Source organism: Muntiacus reevesi, chromosome X, assembly GCF_963930625.1.
Source record: "Muntiacus reevesi chromosome X, mMunRee1.1, whole genome shotgun sequence".
NCBI classification, from domain to species: Eukaryota; Metazoa; Chordata; class Mammalia; order Artiodactyla; family Cervidae; genus Muntiacus; species Muntiacus reevesi.
The window spans coordinates 126,044,474-126,059,624 of record NC_089271.1 but is presented as its reverse complement, the minus strand read 5'-3'; the positions used below and the strand labels follow the sequence as shown (position 1 = coordinate 126,059,624).

General features: G+C 36.9%; 1 protein-coding gene across 3 annotated transcripts in view; it reads right to left on the bottom strand.

Annotated features, from left to right (window-relative positions):
- The window catches only part of TENM1 (teneurin transmembrane protein 1), a 612,361-nt gene that overhangs the window by 369,965 nt on the left and 227,245 nt on the right, over positions 1–15,151 (bottom strand). For all 3 annotated transcript variants that reach the window (XM_065915017.1, XM_065915018.1, XM_065915019.1), the window contains exon 5: positions 435–673. In XM_065915017.1, coding sequence (XP_065771089.1) covers positions 435–673 — 239 coding nt within the window. The remainder of the gene's footprint in view (positions 1–434; positions 674–15,151) is intronic.

The following is a 15,151-nucleotide window of genomic DNA, read 5'->3' as shown; positions in this document are numbered from 1 at the left end:
TTTCCAATAGCTCCCAAATAACTACTACTTTAATGAAATTGCTACCTGAAAATTCAGTAGCAGTATTATTTTTTAACTATAATTTAAGAAGCTACTGTAGATTGGTACTTATGAGTTCTAATGAGAAAACCATAACAACCTTCTAATTGAAGGGAAAATGGTTAACTACAGTAATTGCAATCAATAAGACTGTGTTAGTAGTATAAATATTTCTTCTCAAAGAGCAGTTCTTACTCTCCTCAGCAGTATTTAAGGTTAGGAAGTACCAACAACAAAAAAAAAACCTAATTAGAAATCTATTTGTTATTTGTAATAGTAAGCTTTAGTTCAGATTTGTAGGTCACAGAGTAAAGAAACCCCTCACTCCCAACAACAGCACAAGCAAAACCCGATTTTGATGAAGAAGAAAAGTGAAGCATGGAAAAAGGGCTTACCAATCACATAGGCTAGTAACAAGGCCAGAGTCACTGTGATTGCAGTGGCGCTCAGGGCCGTGCACTTCCAATTGCAGCACCTGTAGGGTTTGTTGAAGGTAAAGGCAGGTCTGGAAAAGGTGCTTCGAGGGAGTGGCCTGGGAGGAGGCGAGTACACAGTATTGGAAGTCAGTGGGTAGTTCTGACTGGCTGCACTAAAGATGGCCGAGGAGCCAGATCCGTGCTTGAACAGGAAATGCCTGCAGAAAAGAAGAAAAATTTGGGCTATCAAAACCAAAGCCATTTGTTACAGAAACATAAACCCCATTAAACAATCATGCTACAATAAAGCAAATGGGAACTAGGAAGAACTCAACAAAATTTTCATATACCTAACACTTAACTCCAACGTGCCCATGGTGGTCTTCTTTTTGTCTTCCTATTTTAGATTTTTAAGAGGAAGAAAGAGATCTTCTGTTTCTGAATTGTTGACAATCTCTGAGCATTACCCTTCCACATTTGGTGGCATTCACTATACTGCTCCCTTTCATTGAATATGATACGAAAGAACAGGAGGAGAAGTATCGTCAGGCATTTTGATAATATGAATGGCCCAGAGGCCAGTATTTTATTTAGAGACTAGCTTTCACAGACACACTTTCACCTAATATTTTATTATAAAAGCTGCCAAACATACAGCCAAAGCAAAGAATTTTTATAGCAAACATACATCTACTCCAGAGAATGTCAAGTGAAGAAATTCAGTAAATCTGGACTAGGTCCTAAGCAAGTATGTTTTAATAAAACATCCTAGGTAAGTTTGCTGTGTATCTCCAGTTGAGCAGCACTGGTCTTAAAAATATTAGACTTAAATTTTAAAAGACAATTATCAAATAAACATTTTAAAAAATAAAACAAAACCACACATATACTTGTGAACTAGATTCTATACTTAACATATGATTATATTCACTTTATCACTTTTTTATCCATCTCACCATTCCTGTCTTAATTCATCTTTTTTTAAAACATCTCATTTTTTATTTCATTTTTAAGCATTTCAAAGTAAGCTGCATACATCAGTACACTTCTCTTAACATTTTAACTTTTGTATTATTATCTAGAGTTCAGTAAGTTCTTACAGATTTTTAATGTAAAATTTATACACAATGAGTTCGAGTTTCTTAGATTCCACATATGAGTGATATCCTACAGTATTTCTTTCTCTGATTTATCTCACAGCATAAGATCCTTGAGGTCCATACATGAACGGGTAAAAACAAAGAGCAGAGTATTGGTTCCCAAGGGCTGATAAGTGGGGATAGGGGGATGTTTAAGGCTGAGACTTGCAACTAGCAGAGAAATAAGTCTTGGAGATCTAATGCACAGTACTGTTATAGACAATAATAATGTAAAAAAAAAATCAGAGATGCTAAGGCAGTAGACCTTAATTATTCCCAATACAAAAAGTAAGAATAATTATGTGATAGAGATGTTAGCTAATACTACAAATGACAATGGTATTGCAATTTAAAAATGTATCAATTCAATATGGTGTACACAGACTTATACACTGTTATAAGTAAATATATTTCAGTTTAAAAGCTATACACAATGAAATGCACAGATTTGCAGTGTACCTTTGCGCGACCTAACAAATGCAATCACCTGTGCACAACCCAAAGCCCTGTGAAGATACAGAACATTCCCGTCATCCCAGGAAGTGCCCGCCTGTCTTTCTAAGTAAATCTCTATCTCTAATCCCCAGAGGCAACTGCTATTTTGCATTTTTTTCCTACCCTGCATTAATTTTACCTGTCCCAGAACTTCATACTGCTGTCATGTTTGATTTACTAAAGGATGTTTATTGACAGCTCATGACTATTTTTTTCCAGTTTTTATTTATTTATTTTTTGGGGGTTTTGTCATACACTGACATGAATCAGCCATGGAGTTACATGTACCATCCCGATCCCCCCTCCCACCTCCCTCATGACTATTGTAATATGGATAAACATAAACATAAACATAAACATAAACAGTAGTAATACATTCACGTGGAAGGAGTTGGCATGAAAATGGTTTTGTGTAATACTTTACCCTTATCAATTGCTAAGTACCATGCATTGTGTTAAACACTCATTATCTCAGTTAATATTCCCTCATATGGAATAGGCTATATTATTATCTTCATGGTGTATTTAAAGAAATGGAGGCCTAAAGATGTTAAGTAACTTGCTTAAATCCACCGAGCAAAAGAACAACAAAGCCATAATAGGATCCCTGGCCATTCCAGCTCCAAAGTCCTCAATGTACTCTACTGTTCAGCCTAGGGCAGTAAAACACACTGCTAAATAGAAAACGTTCTGTTGCCACGTGTTAATATAATACATCACAAGACCCTTCCACTGAACAAAGAGACAATGTCACCTTGTACATGTCACATATGCTCATCATTAGGAATATTTTAAGACTGATTTCTAGCTTCCATTTTTAAAGAATGAAAGCATGTACGTTTAAATGAAAAAATATCTGTCCACATGTCAGTTAATGAAACTGTCCACATTAGAGTTTTGCTTTAGTTTATGAGGATAAATGGTACTTAAAGGGCAGGATTGCTGAGGGGAGTGGAGATTCACAAGACTTTCTGGAAGATAATTGACTTTCTATAACAAAAGGCTTAAAATATGCATATTCTTTGTCCAAAAATTATGTCTATAGGAATTTACCCTTAGGAAATGATGTGTATGACAATGTATATTGCAGTGTTATTTATAACAGCACAAGATAAATACTCAGATGTTCATTAATACTATTTTATGAATACAGAGTAGAATACTATACAACCATTACAAATTGCATTGTAAAAGAATATTCACTAGAAAATGTGTTTACAGATCATCAAGTAAAGGTTGATGTAGGTTTCAAAACAATGTGGGCAATACACTTTTTAAGATAAAAGATATGCTCATGGAAAAATAATAATTTGTGTTACCTTTGGATAGTAGGGTTATTTCTTTAAAATTTTCTGCCTTGAGCTTATATTTTTTCTTGTAACTAGTATCGAAAAGATTGGGAGTGAGATGGGTAGAAAAAATGCAGTGACTAACACCAACCACATGCATAGCTGGTTCTATTTATGTACATGATTTATTGAGTGCCTAGAAAAGTCCGGCACCAAATTAGGTACTTTATATGCAATATTTGATCCTAATATGTCTGTGGCATTGATATTATTATTGTAATCTTACAGATGATGAAACAAGAGACCAAAAGAGGTTTAATAGGAGCAAAGTGGTATGATAATAGCAAAATGGTATGATGATAAGGGTCTTATCATAATAAGAGGTAACATTCATTAAGTGCTTATTTGTGCCAGACATTATTCTAATTAATTCATAAAGTATTATATAATTTAAGCTTCACAACAACCTCATTACAGTAAGCATTTACATTTACAGATGAGAAAACCAACACACAGAGGTTAGGTAATTTGTCCACAGTCGAACACCTAGTAACTGGTAAAGCTGACTTTCAAGCCCAAGCAGTCTGGCTCTAGAGCCAGATCCTAACTACGACATTATAGCACACGACACCAGGCTTCTGCAGTTAGTGGACACAAGAAAATTTGAACCCAGGCCTTGTACAGCACAGAAGAAGCATGCTTTGTGTTCATTTGGGCATATGCATGATATTGAATTGAGCCACAATTTTACCCCATTGCCTTTGGTACCTGAGGGAAAAACATGAGAATGATGGCTATAGAATCAGTTAGACAGGATCTCAGAAATCATCTAGCAGCTCAACATGCTCATTCTGCAGATATAAGTGGAGGCCCAGAGAGTAAAAGTGGATTACTTAAAAGAAACATCAGCAGCTAATGGCATGAATGTACTTAGAATTGGGGACTTGTAAAATAGTATATTTCCATTGCCCTGTGCAACCTACCAACCAGTCTTCACGGAATTACCACAGAGTTCAAATCTGGGTTAACTGACCCAGGCTAACCAAACATAATTTGTTCAAACAGTACTACATAATACATATCTATTTTTTTCTGTATGTCACATGTTCTCACAGTAAGTTTTAAAGACCATCTTAACTGTTTTGAATGAATGGGAGACCATTAGAGAGAAGCTAGTGTTCAGTCATCAGGACTGTAAAGGAATTATTGCTGCTTTTAAAAGCACTGAATGTATCCCTAGAATGGAAAAGCAGTACGTAGCAGAAACAAGATTAAATGCATTTTATTGAAAAAGTGACTCATAGCATTAGGTTTCTATCATTTGATTGTACGTCCTCATTAGTCCCTGAAATAATCACCTTCATGTCATAAGGAGGTCGATTTCTTCTTTAATGTCTTATCTCTCCTAGCCTATGTTTTTTGTGACTATCTAAAATACTAGTGAGGGAGAAGTATAGCACTTTATAAACAACAGAGTGGAGAAGCCTCCCCATCTCCCTATCACAACTTAGTAGTTACTCTGGAGGTGATAAAACGTCACTTGCATATAACTGATCATATACAGCAACACTCTAATAAGCTCGTATGGAATAGAAGAGAAATCTAGCAGTATGGAGCTTTCTTATTCAATGTTTGGAGATAAGATCTTTGATCCTCTGCATATTTATGAAGAACAATTGAATTTTTGAGACAACATAAGTGGCCCCATATGTTGGATATTGATTTGGTTTGGTATATCATTAAGAGGTAGAAGAAAGACAGAGAAAGACAGAGAACTGTTGGCTATTATGATGGCAACTACAAGCAACAATCAAAATTCCTGAGCACGGTAATTCCATCTTGATGCATACCAAAGGGTTTCCAAATGCAGCTTCATAAGTAAAGTATTACAGCATAATGGATAAATTCAACAGTCGCAGCAGAGCAACATTTAAACGAATTCATATTTGAGTGGAATCCAAATCACAGTCCTTGGTGAGGGTAGATAATAAAATGAGTTCTGGTACTGAGGTTCCTGTTTTCTTATTAACAAGCTGAGATTAAGAGTCTCTGCTGAAAGTGATCTATACTTTGATGTACATTATGAAACACAGCAATGCAAATGCTACGTATTGTCAAAGGCTTTGCAGTCCATTGTTGGAAAGCAAAACTACTGCCTAAATGTGTTTTCATAGTCCCTGAAAAAAGTAGGAGCAGAAAGACAAATGCACAGTGCTAGACTTCAGCTATGTGCTCATAAAATCAGATCATCTGTCTAAGCACATTGCTTTTCCCAGGGGACCTGAGGATATACTAAAATGTTGCTATCAATTTCATACAATTGGGTTTTTTCCACAGAGGAAATGATAAAAATGCAGTTCAAGAGTTTATGTGTAAGTAGTACTCTCCTTTGCATCTGTTTTAATATTCAACTTCAAATTTAAAAAGGAAAAGCAAGATATTGCCAAAAGGAAATGGGCATATAAGGAAATTGAAAAAAATATCTTTAAGACTGATGAGACTCAGTGGAGGTAAATGGGAATATAATAAATGCTCCTGTAAGGATTTTAAAGGGGGAAAATGTACTATCTCTTTTTAAACCCTACATACAACATAATTCTGAGGGTATCTGTTAGCACTAAATGATGTGATTTAATGTGGCACTTGAAATTCTATAGGAAATAGACAGAAATCTACAGCTTTCTAACAACAGATGCATAAATAACCAATGAATTTCTTCTTTTATATCTTGTAAACATACTTATGAGATGAGTTTCCAAACCTGCATTCACTTAGCTACAAGCATTAGACTAAATTTTTACCCAGAAGAAGGAATTTAACTTACTTCCAGATAAAAGCTGAGCCTGATTTTTAAAAAAATAATAAAGAGGAAGACTGCAATGAAAAGATCTTCAGTCTATGGGAGAAGGCGAGGGTGGAATGATCTGAGATACATCGAAACATGTATATTATCAAGTGTGAAACAGATCGCCAGTCCAGGTTGGATGCATGAGACAAGTGCTTGGGGCTGGTGCACTGGGATGACCCAGAGGGATGGGATGGGGAGGGAGGTGGGAGGGGGGATTGGGATGGGGAACACATGTAAATCCATGGCTGATTCATGTAAATGTATGGCAAAAACTACTACAATATTGTAATTAGCCTCCAACTTATAAAAATAAATGAAAAATTAAAAAAAAAAGAAAAGGTCTTGAGTGAAGTTATTAGGGCCAAATCACATTCAGATATGGTAGTGGAATTTGGATATTTACTCTTTTTAAAAATTATAAAATGCATTTTTATTGTGATACAAAAACACAAAATACAAAGTTTACTGCCCTATATCATTTTATTTTATTTTATTTTATTTTTATTAGTTGGAGGCTAATTACTTCACAACATTTCAGTGTGTTTTGTCATACATTGACACGAATCAGCCATGGATTTACAAGTATTCCCCATCCCGATCCCCCCTCCCACCTCCCTCTCCATCCCATCCCTCTGGGTCCTCCCAGTGCACCAGGCCCGAGCACTTGTCTCATGCATCCAACCTGGGCTGGTGATCTGTTTCACCATAGATAATATACAGGCTGTTCTTTTGAAACATCCTACCCTCACCTTCTCCCACAGAGTTCAGAAGTCTGTTCTGTACTTCTGTGTCTCTTTTTCTGTTTTGCATATAGGGTTATCATTACCATCTTTCTAAATTCCATATATATGTGTTAGTATGCTGTACTGTTCTTTATTTTTCTGGCTTACTTCACTCTGTATAATGGGCTCCAGTTTCATCCATCTCATTAGAACTGATTCAAATGAATTCTTTTTAATGGCTGAGTAATATTCCATGGTGTATATGTACCACAGCTTCCTTATCCATTCGTCTGCTGATGGGCATCTAGGTTGCTTCCATGTCCTGGCTATTATAAACAGTGCTGCGATGAGCATTGGGGTGCACGTGTCTCTTTCAGATCTGGTTTCCTTGGTGTGTGTTTTCTTACTTTTAAAGAGACCAAAAGAGGTTTTATAGGAGCAAAGTGGTATGATAATAGCAAAATGGTATGATGATAAGGGTCTTATCATAATAATAAGAGGTAACATTCATTAAGTGCTTATTTGTGCCAGACATTATTCTAATTAATTCATAAAGTATTATATAATTTAAGCTTCACAACAACCCCATTACAGTAAGCATTTACATTTACAGATGAGAAAACCAACACACAGAGGTTAGGTAACTTGTCCACAGTCGAACACCTAGTAACTGGTAAAGCTGACTTTCAAGCCCAAGCAGTCTGGCTCTAGAGCCAGATCCTAACTACGACATTATAGCACACGACACCAGGCTTCTGCAGTTAGTGGACACAAGAAAATTTGAACCCAGGCCTTGTACAGCACAGAAGAAGCATGCTTTGTGTTCATTTGGGCATGTGCATGATATTGAACTGAGCCACAATTTTACCCTGTTGCCTTTGGTACCCCAGGGAAAAACATGAGAATGATGGCTATAGAATCAGTTAGAAAGGATCTCAGAAATCATCTAGCAGCTCAACATGCTCATTCTGCAGATATAAATGGAGGCCCAGAGAGTAAAAGTGGATTACTTACTATATCATTTTAGAGTGTATAGTTCAGCAGTATTAAGTATATTCCCATTATGGTGAAACAGATCTCCAAAACTATTTCATCCTGCGCATGTGAAACTCTAAACCCATTAAACAACTTCTCTTTCCTCAATCTCCTCAGCCTCTGGTAACCACCATTCTAATTTTTCCCTCAAATTTGACTATTTTACATACCTCATGTAAGTAGAATCATAAAATATTTGTCTTTTTGTGACCAGTGTATTTCACTTAACTTGAAGTTCTCAAGCTTTAACCATGTGACTGGATCTCCTTCCTTTTCAAGGCTGATTAATTGCATGTACTATTGGCCATTCATCCATTGATGAACACTTGGCTTGCTTGCACCTCTTGGTTACTGTGAATAATGCTGCTATGAACATGGGTATGCAAATATCTCTGAGATCCTGCTTTCTATTCTTTTGAATATATATCCCAAATTGAGATTGCTGGATCATGTACCAGCTCTATTTTTATTTTTACGAGAAATCTCCATACTGTTCTCCATAGTAGTTGTATCATTTTACATTCCCACCAACAGTGCAGAGTTCCATTTCTCCACATCATTGCTAACACTTGTTATTTCTTGTCTTTTTCATGATAGCCATCCTAATGGGTATGAGGTGACACTTCATCATGGTATTGATTTGTATTTCTTTGATGATTGGTGGGCTGGAGGAAGCACAAGCTGGAATCAAGATTGCCAGGAGAAATATCAATAACCTCAGATATGCAGATGACACCACCCTTATGGCAGAAAGTGAACAAGAACTAACTAGCCTCTTGATGAAAGTGAAAGAGGAGAGTGAAAAAGCTGGCTTAAAGCTCAACATTCAGAAAACTAACATCATGGCATCCGGTCCGATCACTTCATGGCAAATAGGGCATGGGGAAATAGTGGAAACAGTGGCTGACTTTATTTTGGGTGGCTCCAAAATCACTGCAGATGGTGATTGCAGTCATGAAATTAAAAGATGCTTACTCCTTGGAAGGAAAGTTATGACCAACTTAGACAGCATATTAAAAAGCAGAGACATTACTTTGCCAACAAAGGTCCGTCTAGTCAAGGCTATGGTTTTTCCAGTGGTCATGTATGGATGTGAAAGTTGGATTATAAAGAAAGAGAAGACTGGAGAAGACTCTTGAGAGTCCCTTGGACTGCAAGGAGATCCAACCAGTCCATCCTAAAGGAGACCAGTCTTGGGTATCCCTTGGAAGGACTGATGCTGAAGCTGAAACTCCAATACTTTGGCCACCTGATGTGAAGAGCTGACTCATTGGAAAAGACCCTGATGCTGGGAAAGATTGAGGGCAGGAGGAGAAGGGGACGACAGAGGATGAGATGGTTGGATGGCATCACCGACTCGATGGATATGGGTTTGGGTAAACTCCGGGAGTTGGTGATGGACAGGGAGGCCTGGTGTACTGTGGTTCATGGGGTCGCAAAGAGTCGGACATGACTGAGTGACTGAACTGAACTGAACTGATGATTGGTGATGTTAGCATCTTTTCATGTGCTTGTTGACTGTTTTTCATATCCTATTTGGAGAAATGTGTATTCACAGGCATTTATTCTTATGCTTCCAAAAACATGGGAAAATATAAGAAAATGTCATGCTGGGTCAGCCCCATTTTCTTCTCTGACAGAATATTTCATGTTGTTTTGTGGCAAAGTGTGATTACTGACAAGATATCAACCTCAACATCTTTAGTTTTTACATAATAGCCTGTTCTTGATAATCCTTTTTAGGATAAATAGATCCAAACTCTGTTTGAGCCTAAATGGTATTATTAGCTTGGGCAACCTCTTAGGGTAACAATTTTTTGTATTAACAGCTATATAAAAGTGGATTTCAATTTATTTGTTCTAGGGTCCTTTCTTTCAAATTTTAGGCCACCCTGTCCATATGCCCCATTCAAATGTTATATGCAAGTGTTCATAAAGAAGTCTATAGTCTCTCCATGTTATTCATAGTTTTTAAGAGCTTTTTTTTTCTTTTTAAAAAAAATAGTGTCAGGGTATCTATGGATTGGGCTTTCCTGGTGGCTCAGCGGTAAAGAATCCATGTACAATGCAGGAATCACAGGAAAGGCAGGTTCAATCCCTAGGTCAGGAAGATCCCCTGGAGGTGGGCATGGCAACCCACTCCAGTATTCTTGCCTGGAGAACCCCATGGACAGAGGAGCCTGGCAGGCTACAGTCCATAGGGTCACAAAGAGTAGGACACGACTGAAGTGACTTAGCACACGTGCACACATCTATTGGGTTGGCCAAAAAGTTTGTTTGCATTTTAACAAACTTTTTGGCCAACCCAATATCTATACCTTAATTTTTCTAAGTTTAAGCCTTAGTTCTATAATCTACTTTTTTTTTTAATTTGAGATGACTGGTTTATTATTTTACTTATTTATTTATTTATTGGTCTTCATTGTGGTGCAAGAGCTTCTGATTACAATGGCTTCTCTTACTGGACAGCATGGACTCCAGGCCCATGGGCTTCAGTAGTTGCAGAACGCAAGCTCAACAGTTGTGGCACATGGACTTAGCTGCCCCATGGCATGTGGAATCCTTCTGGACCAGGAATTGAACCATGTCCCCTGTACTGGCAGGAGGATTCTTATCTACCATACCACCAGGGAAGTCTATAATCTATTCTTAAATGGTAATACTCTATGATCTAGAACAGTATTCTTGTGATTTTCCAAGTGAGGTAGCTAGTAGCTAATGGGAGAGATCTTTAAAAATCTTTTTTTTTTTGGTAGCTATTATTTCCTCTTGCCTCTTAATCAGAAGTAATATCTGCCCTACCTCTTCAATTGCCTCTGGATTGTATATTCACTAAGGGTAGAGACCAAGTCTTAATTTTCACATTCCTGTCTCATACTTCAAAGGTACTCAAAGAATAAATATTGATTTGAAAGATGTTTTTGCTTCTTCTAAAAGGCTCTTGATTCCCTGTACAGAATGAATGAGGCTTGGGGACTCTAAAATAACTGTCTCACTTGTGAGAAAATAATCTCTTGCATTCCTGAGTGTAAAAGGACAATTATCATTCACAGCAATTATTTCTAATTATTCGTATTTCTATTAACAAGTCTTTCCTCACTCAGTTGTCTCAAACCGAGATGAGATGTGACTCAACTATTTCTTTGACTTATTTGTTTCTTTTAGATTGTGAAAATAAAATGAAAGGTTATCACTGGAAAAACTATAACTTTGATTATACGGACCTTTGTCAGCAAAATGACGTCTCTGATTTTTAATACACTATCTAGGTTTGTCATATCTTTCCTTCCAAGGAGCAAGTGTCTTTTAATTTCATGGCTGCAGTCACTGTCCACAGTGGTTTTGGACCCCAAGAAAATAGTCTGTCGCTGTTTCCACTTTTCACCCATCTATATTATCCACATGTCATAGTTGAGGAAGCTGAGTTTCAGCTGCTAAGTTTAAGTAAATTTCCAAAGTCATGCAACTGGTAAATGATAGAATTGGGAATCTACTTCAGTTTTTTTGATTACTGGAATGCAATCTACATGAGAATAGGCATGTCTGTTTGTCTTTTTTTACTGCTATGTCCCCAGTATACAGAATCATGCCTAACAAACAAGTGCTGCTCAACAAATACATTTCTTTTCGGCCACATGCGGGATCTTAGTTCTCTGACCAGGGATCCAACCTGGGCACCTGGGGCAGTGGAAGCATGGAGGCCTAACCACTGGACTATCAGGGAATTACCTCAATAAATACTTTTAAATTTATGCATGAACAATGAAACCCATCTACTTAACCACTGTGCACATACTAACTCATGACATCCCTGAGTTCATTCCTAATGCTAATCATTAAGGTAACAGAATCTTCCTAATCACATGATCATGTAGCATTTCTCTTTTCAAAGTGAATATATATGAGCTTATTATTCCACTGAATGTGTTTTTATAGGAATATTTATTTTGACTCTTTTAATTATAGAATTGACATAATAATATTAGGACGATACATACTTATGAAAGTGAACTAATTGTCATGTCTCCCTGTTTAGAATACATCAGAATATTTTTTCATTCAACAGTGTATATAAACTGCATATAAACTAAACATGTCTATAAAAGGACATCTAGAGATATGTTAGAGTTACTAGGGCTGGCATACATGTATATATATATGTGTGTGTATACATATATATATAATGGTAGAGAAAGAAAATACTACATATTCTCTAATGTTTGACCAAGATGCTTTAGTAGTCTCCAAAATAAATGAAAATAAACAATTATGCTCCACGTTATAATAATGCCCTTCCAAGTCATCCTATCATTCTCTTCCTCTAAGTTAAACTCATGCTCTGTAGATGTAATTTTAATTCAAAAATTGATATTAAGAAACCCTACATCCCTTGAAGGGTAAATATCAAATTAGAATTTTCTATTAATGTAAATGTTCCTGTATTAAAAGGCTATGACCAACATACAAAAATTATTTACTTAGATTAGTAAGCTTACCATTTTTCATTCTCTTTATTTTTAAAGGTAATTTAGGTTCCAAGATGTGGCAGCTGTAATCCTTTCAAATTAGAAACAATTTGGAAAGCTACTGATAGGTAAGACTTTCAATCCTCTTATGATTTTATACATCTTCTCCATGAAGGCATAACAAAATACCATCTCACAGTTTTCAAAACTTCATTTCCCACCAGGGACCATTTAAAATGGGAACAAACATGGGAACTGGGCAAAATTTATGAGCACACATTTAAAATTAAACCAGATCTCAAATTTACTAGGAGTTAAGAGAAATTCATTCCTTTTGTAAAGAAATTCAATTATATTTCCCTTTGCAAATGCTGAAAGTCCATTCCCAATTTTACTCACCAGAGCAACCTGCTGATTTTATAGAATTGGTCTTCACTGGTTAGTTGGCTTACTTATTTATTTTTCTTTTTAAGGGAGTAGGTAGTGGGGAGAGCATTATATACCTTAATTACCCTTTCATTCATTTTCATTTTCCTCAGATATGTATTATACTCTTTTATTTGATGAGCCAGTTGACATGGTATACTTATCTGTATCATTTCTTTTTATTGAATTGTAATCTGTATTAGCAAGAACATTTTATTTTAAAGAAAAAGTATTTCAAACTAAATACAAACGAGTATAATAAGGACAGAGCCTAAGAGTTTACCACTAAGTTCTTCAGGTTAAAAATCTAGATGATCATTCTAATGCAACTTTTAAAGGATGTTGATCAACATTTGCTTTCATTAGCTTTCATTTCTCTGAAAGTCTTATTCATACATGTATAATAAAGGCACGAATGTTTTTTATAATGCCATAAGATAACAAAAGGAATGTCACTCAAATCAATACTCTAGCCTATTCAGCGTAACATTTCTTGAAGGGACAAACCGGCAAAGGGCACAGCTGTCCTCTGAAATATTAGCCTCAAAATCAAAGATGTGGCCTGAGGCAGAAACTTTCTTCTGATCAACGTCCATATTCTCCTTTTCTCTTGGACATACAGACAGAATACATTTCCCAGTCACAGTTTCCATTAGATGTGGTCATGTGACTGAGTTCTAGATAATGAAATGTGAAGGGTGACAAAAAGTGGTGTTTGACACTTCCAGTCTTCAGCCGGAAAACTTCCAACCCATGATTCTCAATCTCCTTCATCCACTGACTAAAAGAGAGAAGATTCAAATATGTAAGGATTCTAGTCCATTTGTTCCATGGAATGTTATGAAGTCATAAATATATTAAGAATTTTAACCACATAAGCATATTAGATATGCTGACCTTTGTCTCTCTGCACAACCCTGGCCAGAGCATCTCTGTCCATGACCTTCCCAAACCCACTCCTCTCTGCTCGCAGTCACAGTTCACTGGACCAGAATTGGACATCCAATCTCAGAGATAATCGTATGCTCTCTTCCTCATGCATCTTTCTCTCTCTCTGTGTATGTTGACTTCTCTTTGAGAAATCTAGACTTAGAAACCTGACAGCTAGGGAAGACAAGATGCAAATTCATTTATTGTCACCCTGCTTATTTAACTTATATGCAGAGTACATCATGAGAAACGCTGGGCCAGAAGAAGCACAAGCTGGAATCAAGACTGCCGGGAGAAATATCAATAACCTCAGATATGCAGACGACACCACGCTTATGGCAGAAAGTGTAGAACTAAAGAGCCTCTTGATGAAAGTGAAAGAGGAGAGTGAAAAAGTTGGTTTAAAGCTCAACATTCAGAAAACTAAGATCATGCCATCCAGTCCCATCACTTCATGGCAAATAGATGGGGAGACAGTGGAAACAGTGGCTGACTTGATTTTTGGGGGCTCCAAAATCACTGCAGATGGTGATTGCAGCCATGACATTAAAAGATGTTTACTCCTTGGAAGGAAAGTTATGATCAACCTAGACAGCATATTAAAAAGTAGAAACATTACTTTGCCAACAAAGGTCTGTCTAGTCAAGGCTATGGTTTTTCCAGTGGTCATGTATGGATATGAGAGTTGGACTATAAAGAAAGCTGAGCGCAGAAGAATTGATGCTTTTGAACTGTGGTGTTGGAGAAGACTCTTGAGAGTCCCTTGGACTGCAAGGAGATTCAACCAGTCCATCCTAAAGGAGATCAGTCCTGGGTGTTCATTGGAAGGATTGATGTTAAAGCTGAAACTCTAATACTCTGGCCACCTCATGGAAGAGCTGACTCATTGGAAAAGACCCTGATGCTGGGAAAGATTGAGGGCAGGAGGAGAAGGAGACGACAGAGGATGAGATGGTTGGATGGCATCACCGATTCAATGGAGATGGGTTTGGGTAACCTCCAGGAGTTGGTGATGGACAGGGAGGCCTGGTGTGCTGCGATTCATGGGGTCGCAGAGTCGCACATGACTGAGCGACTGAACGGAACTGAACTGAATAGGGAATTAGATACAAAAACATGCCATCAAGAATGAAATCTGAGAATAGAGCATACGTACAGGAAGAAACAGAGACCCCAGACGAAAACAGAACAATGAGAAGAACTCCATCTCTCATTAGGCCTTGTTGCACTCACTGTCCTTTCCCTATGAGATTATCCTGTTTAATTTTTTAAAAACTCCTTTTTTTACTAGATTTGGTTTTTTAAAGCAGTTCTGTTCACATTAACCAGATAATTTCTAAGGCAAT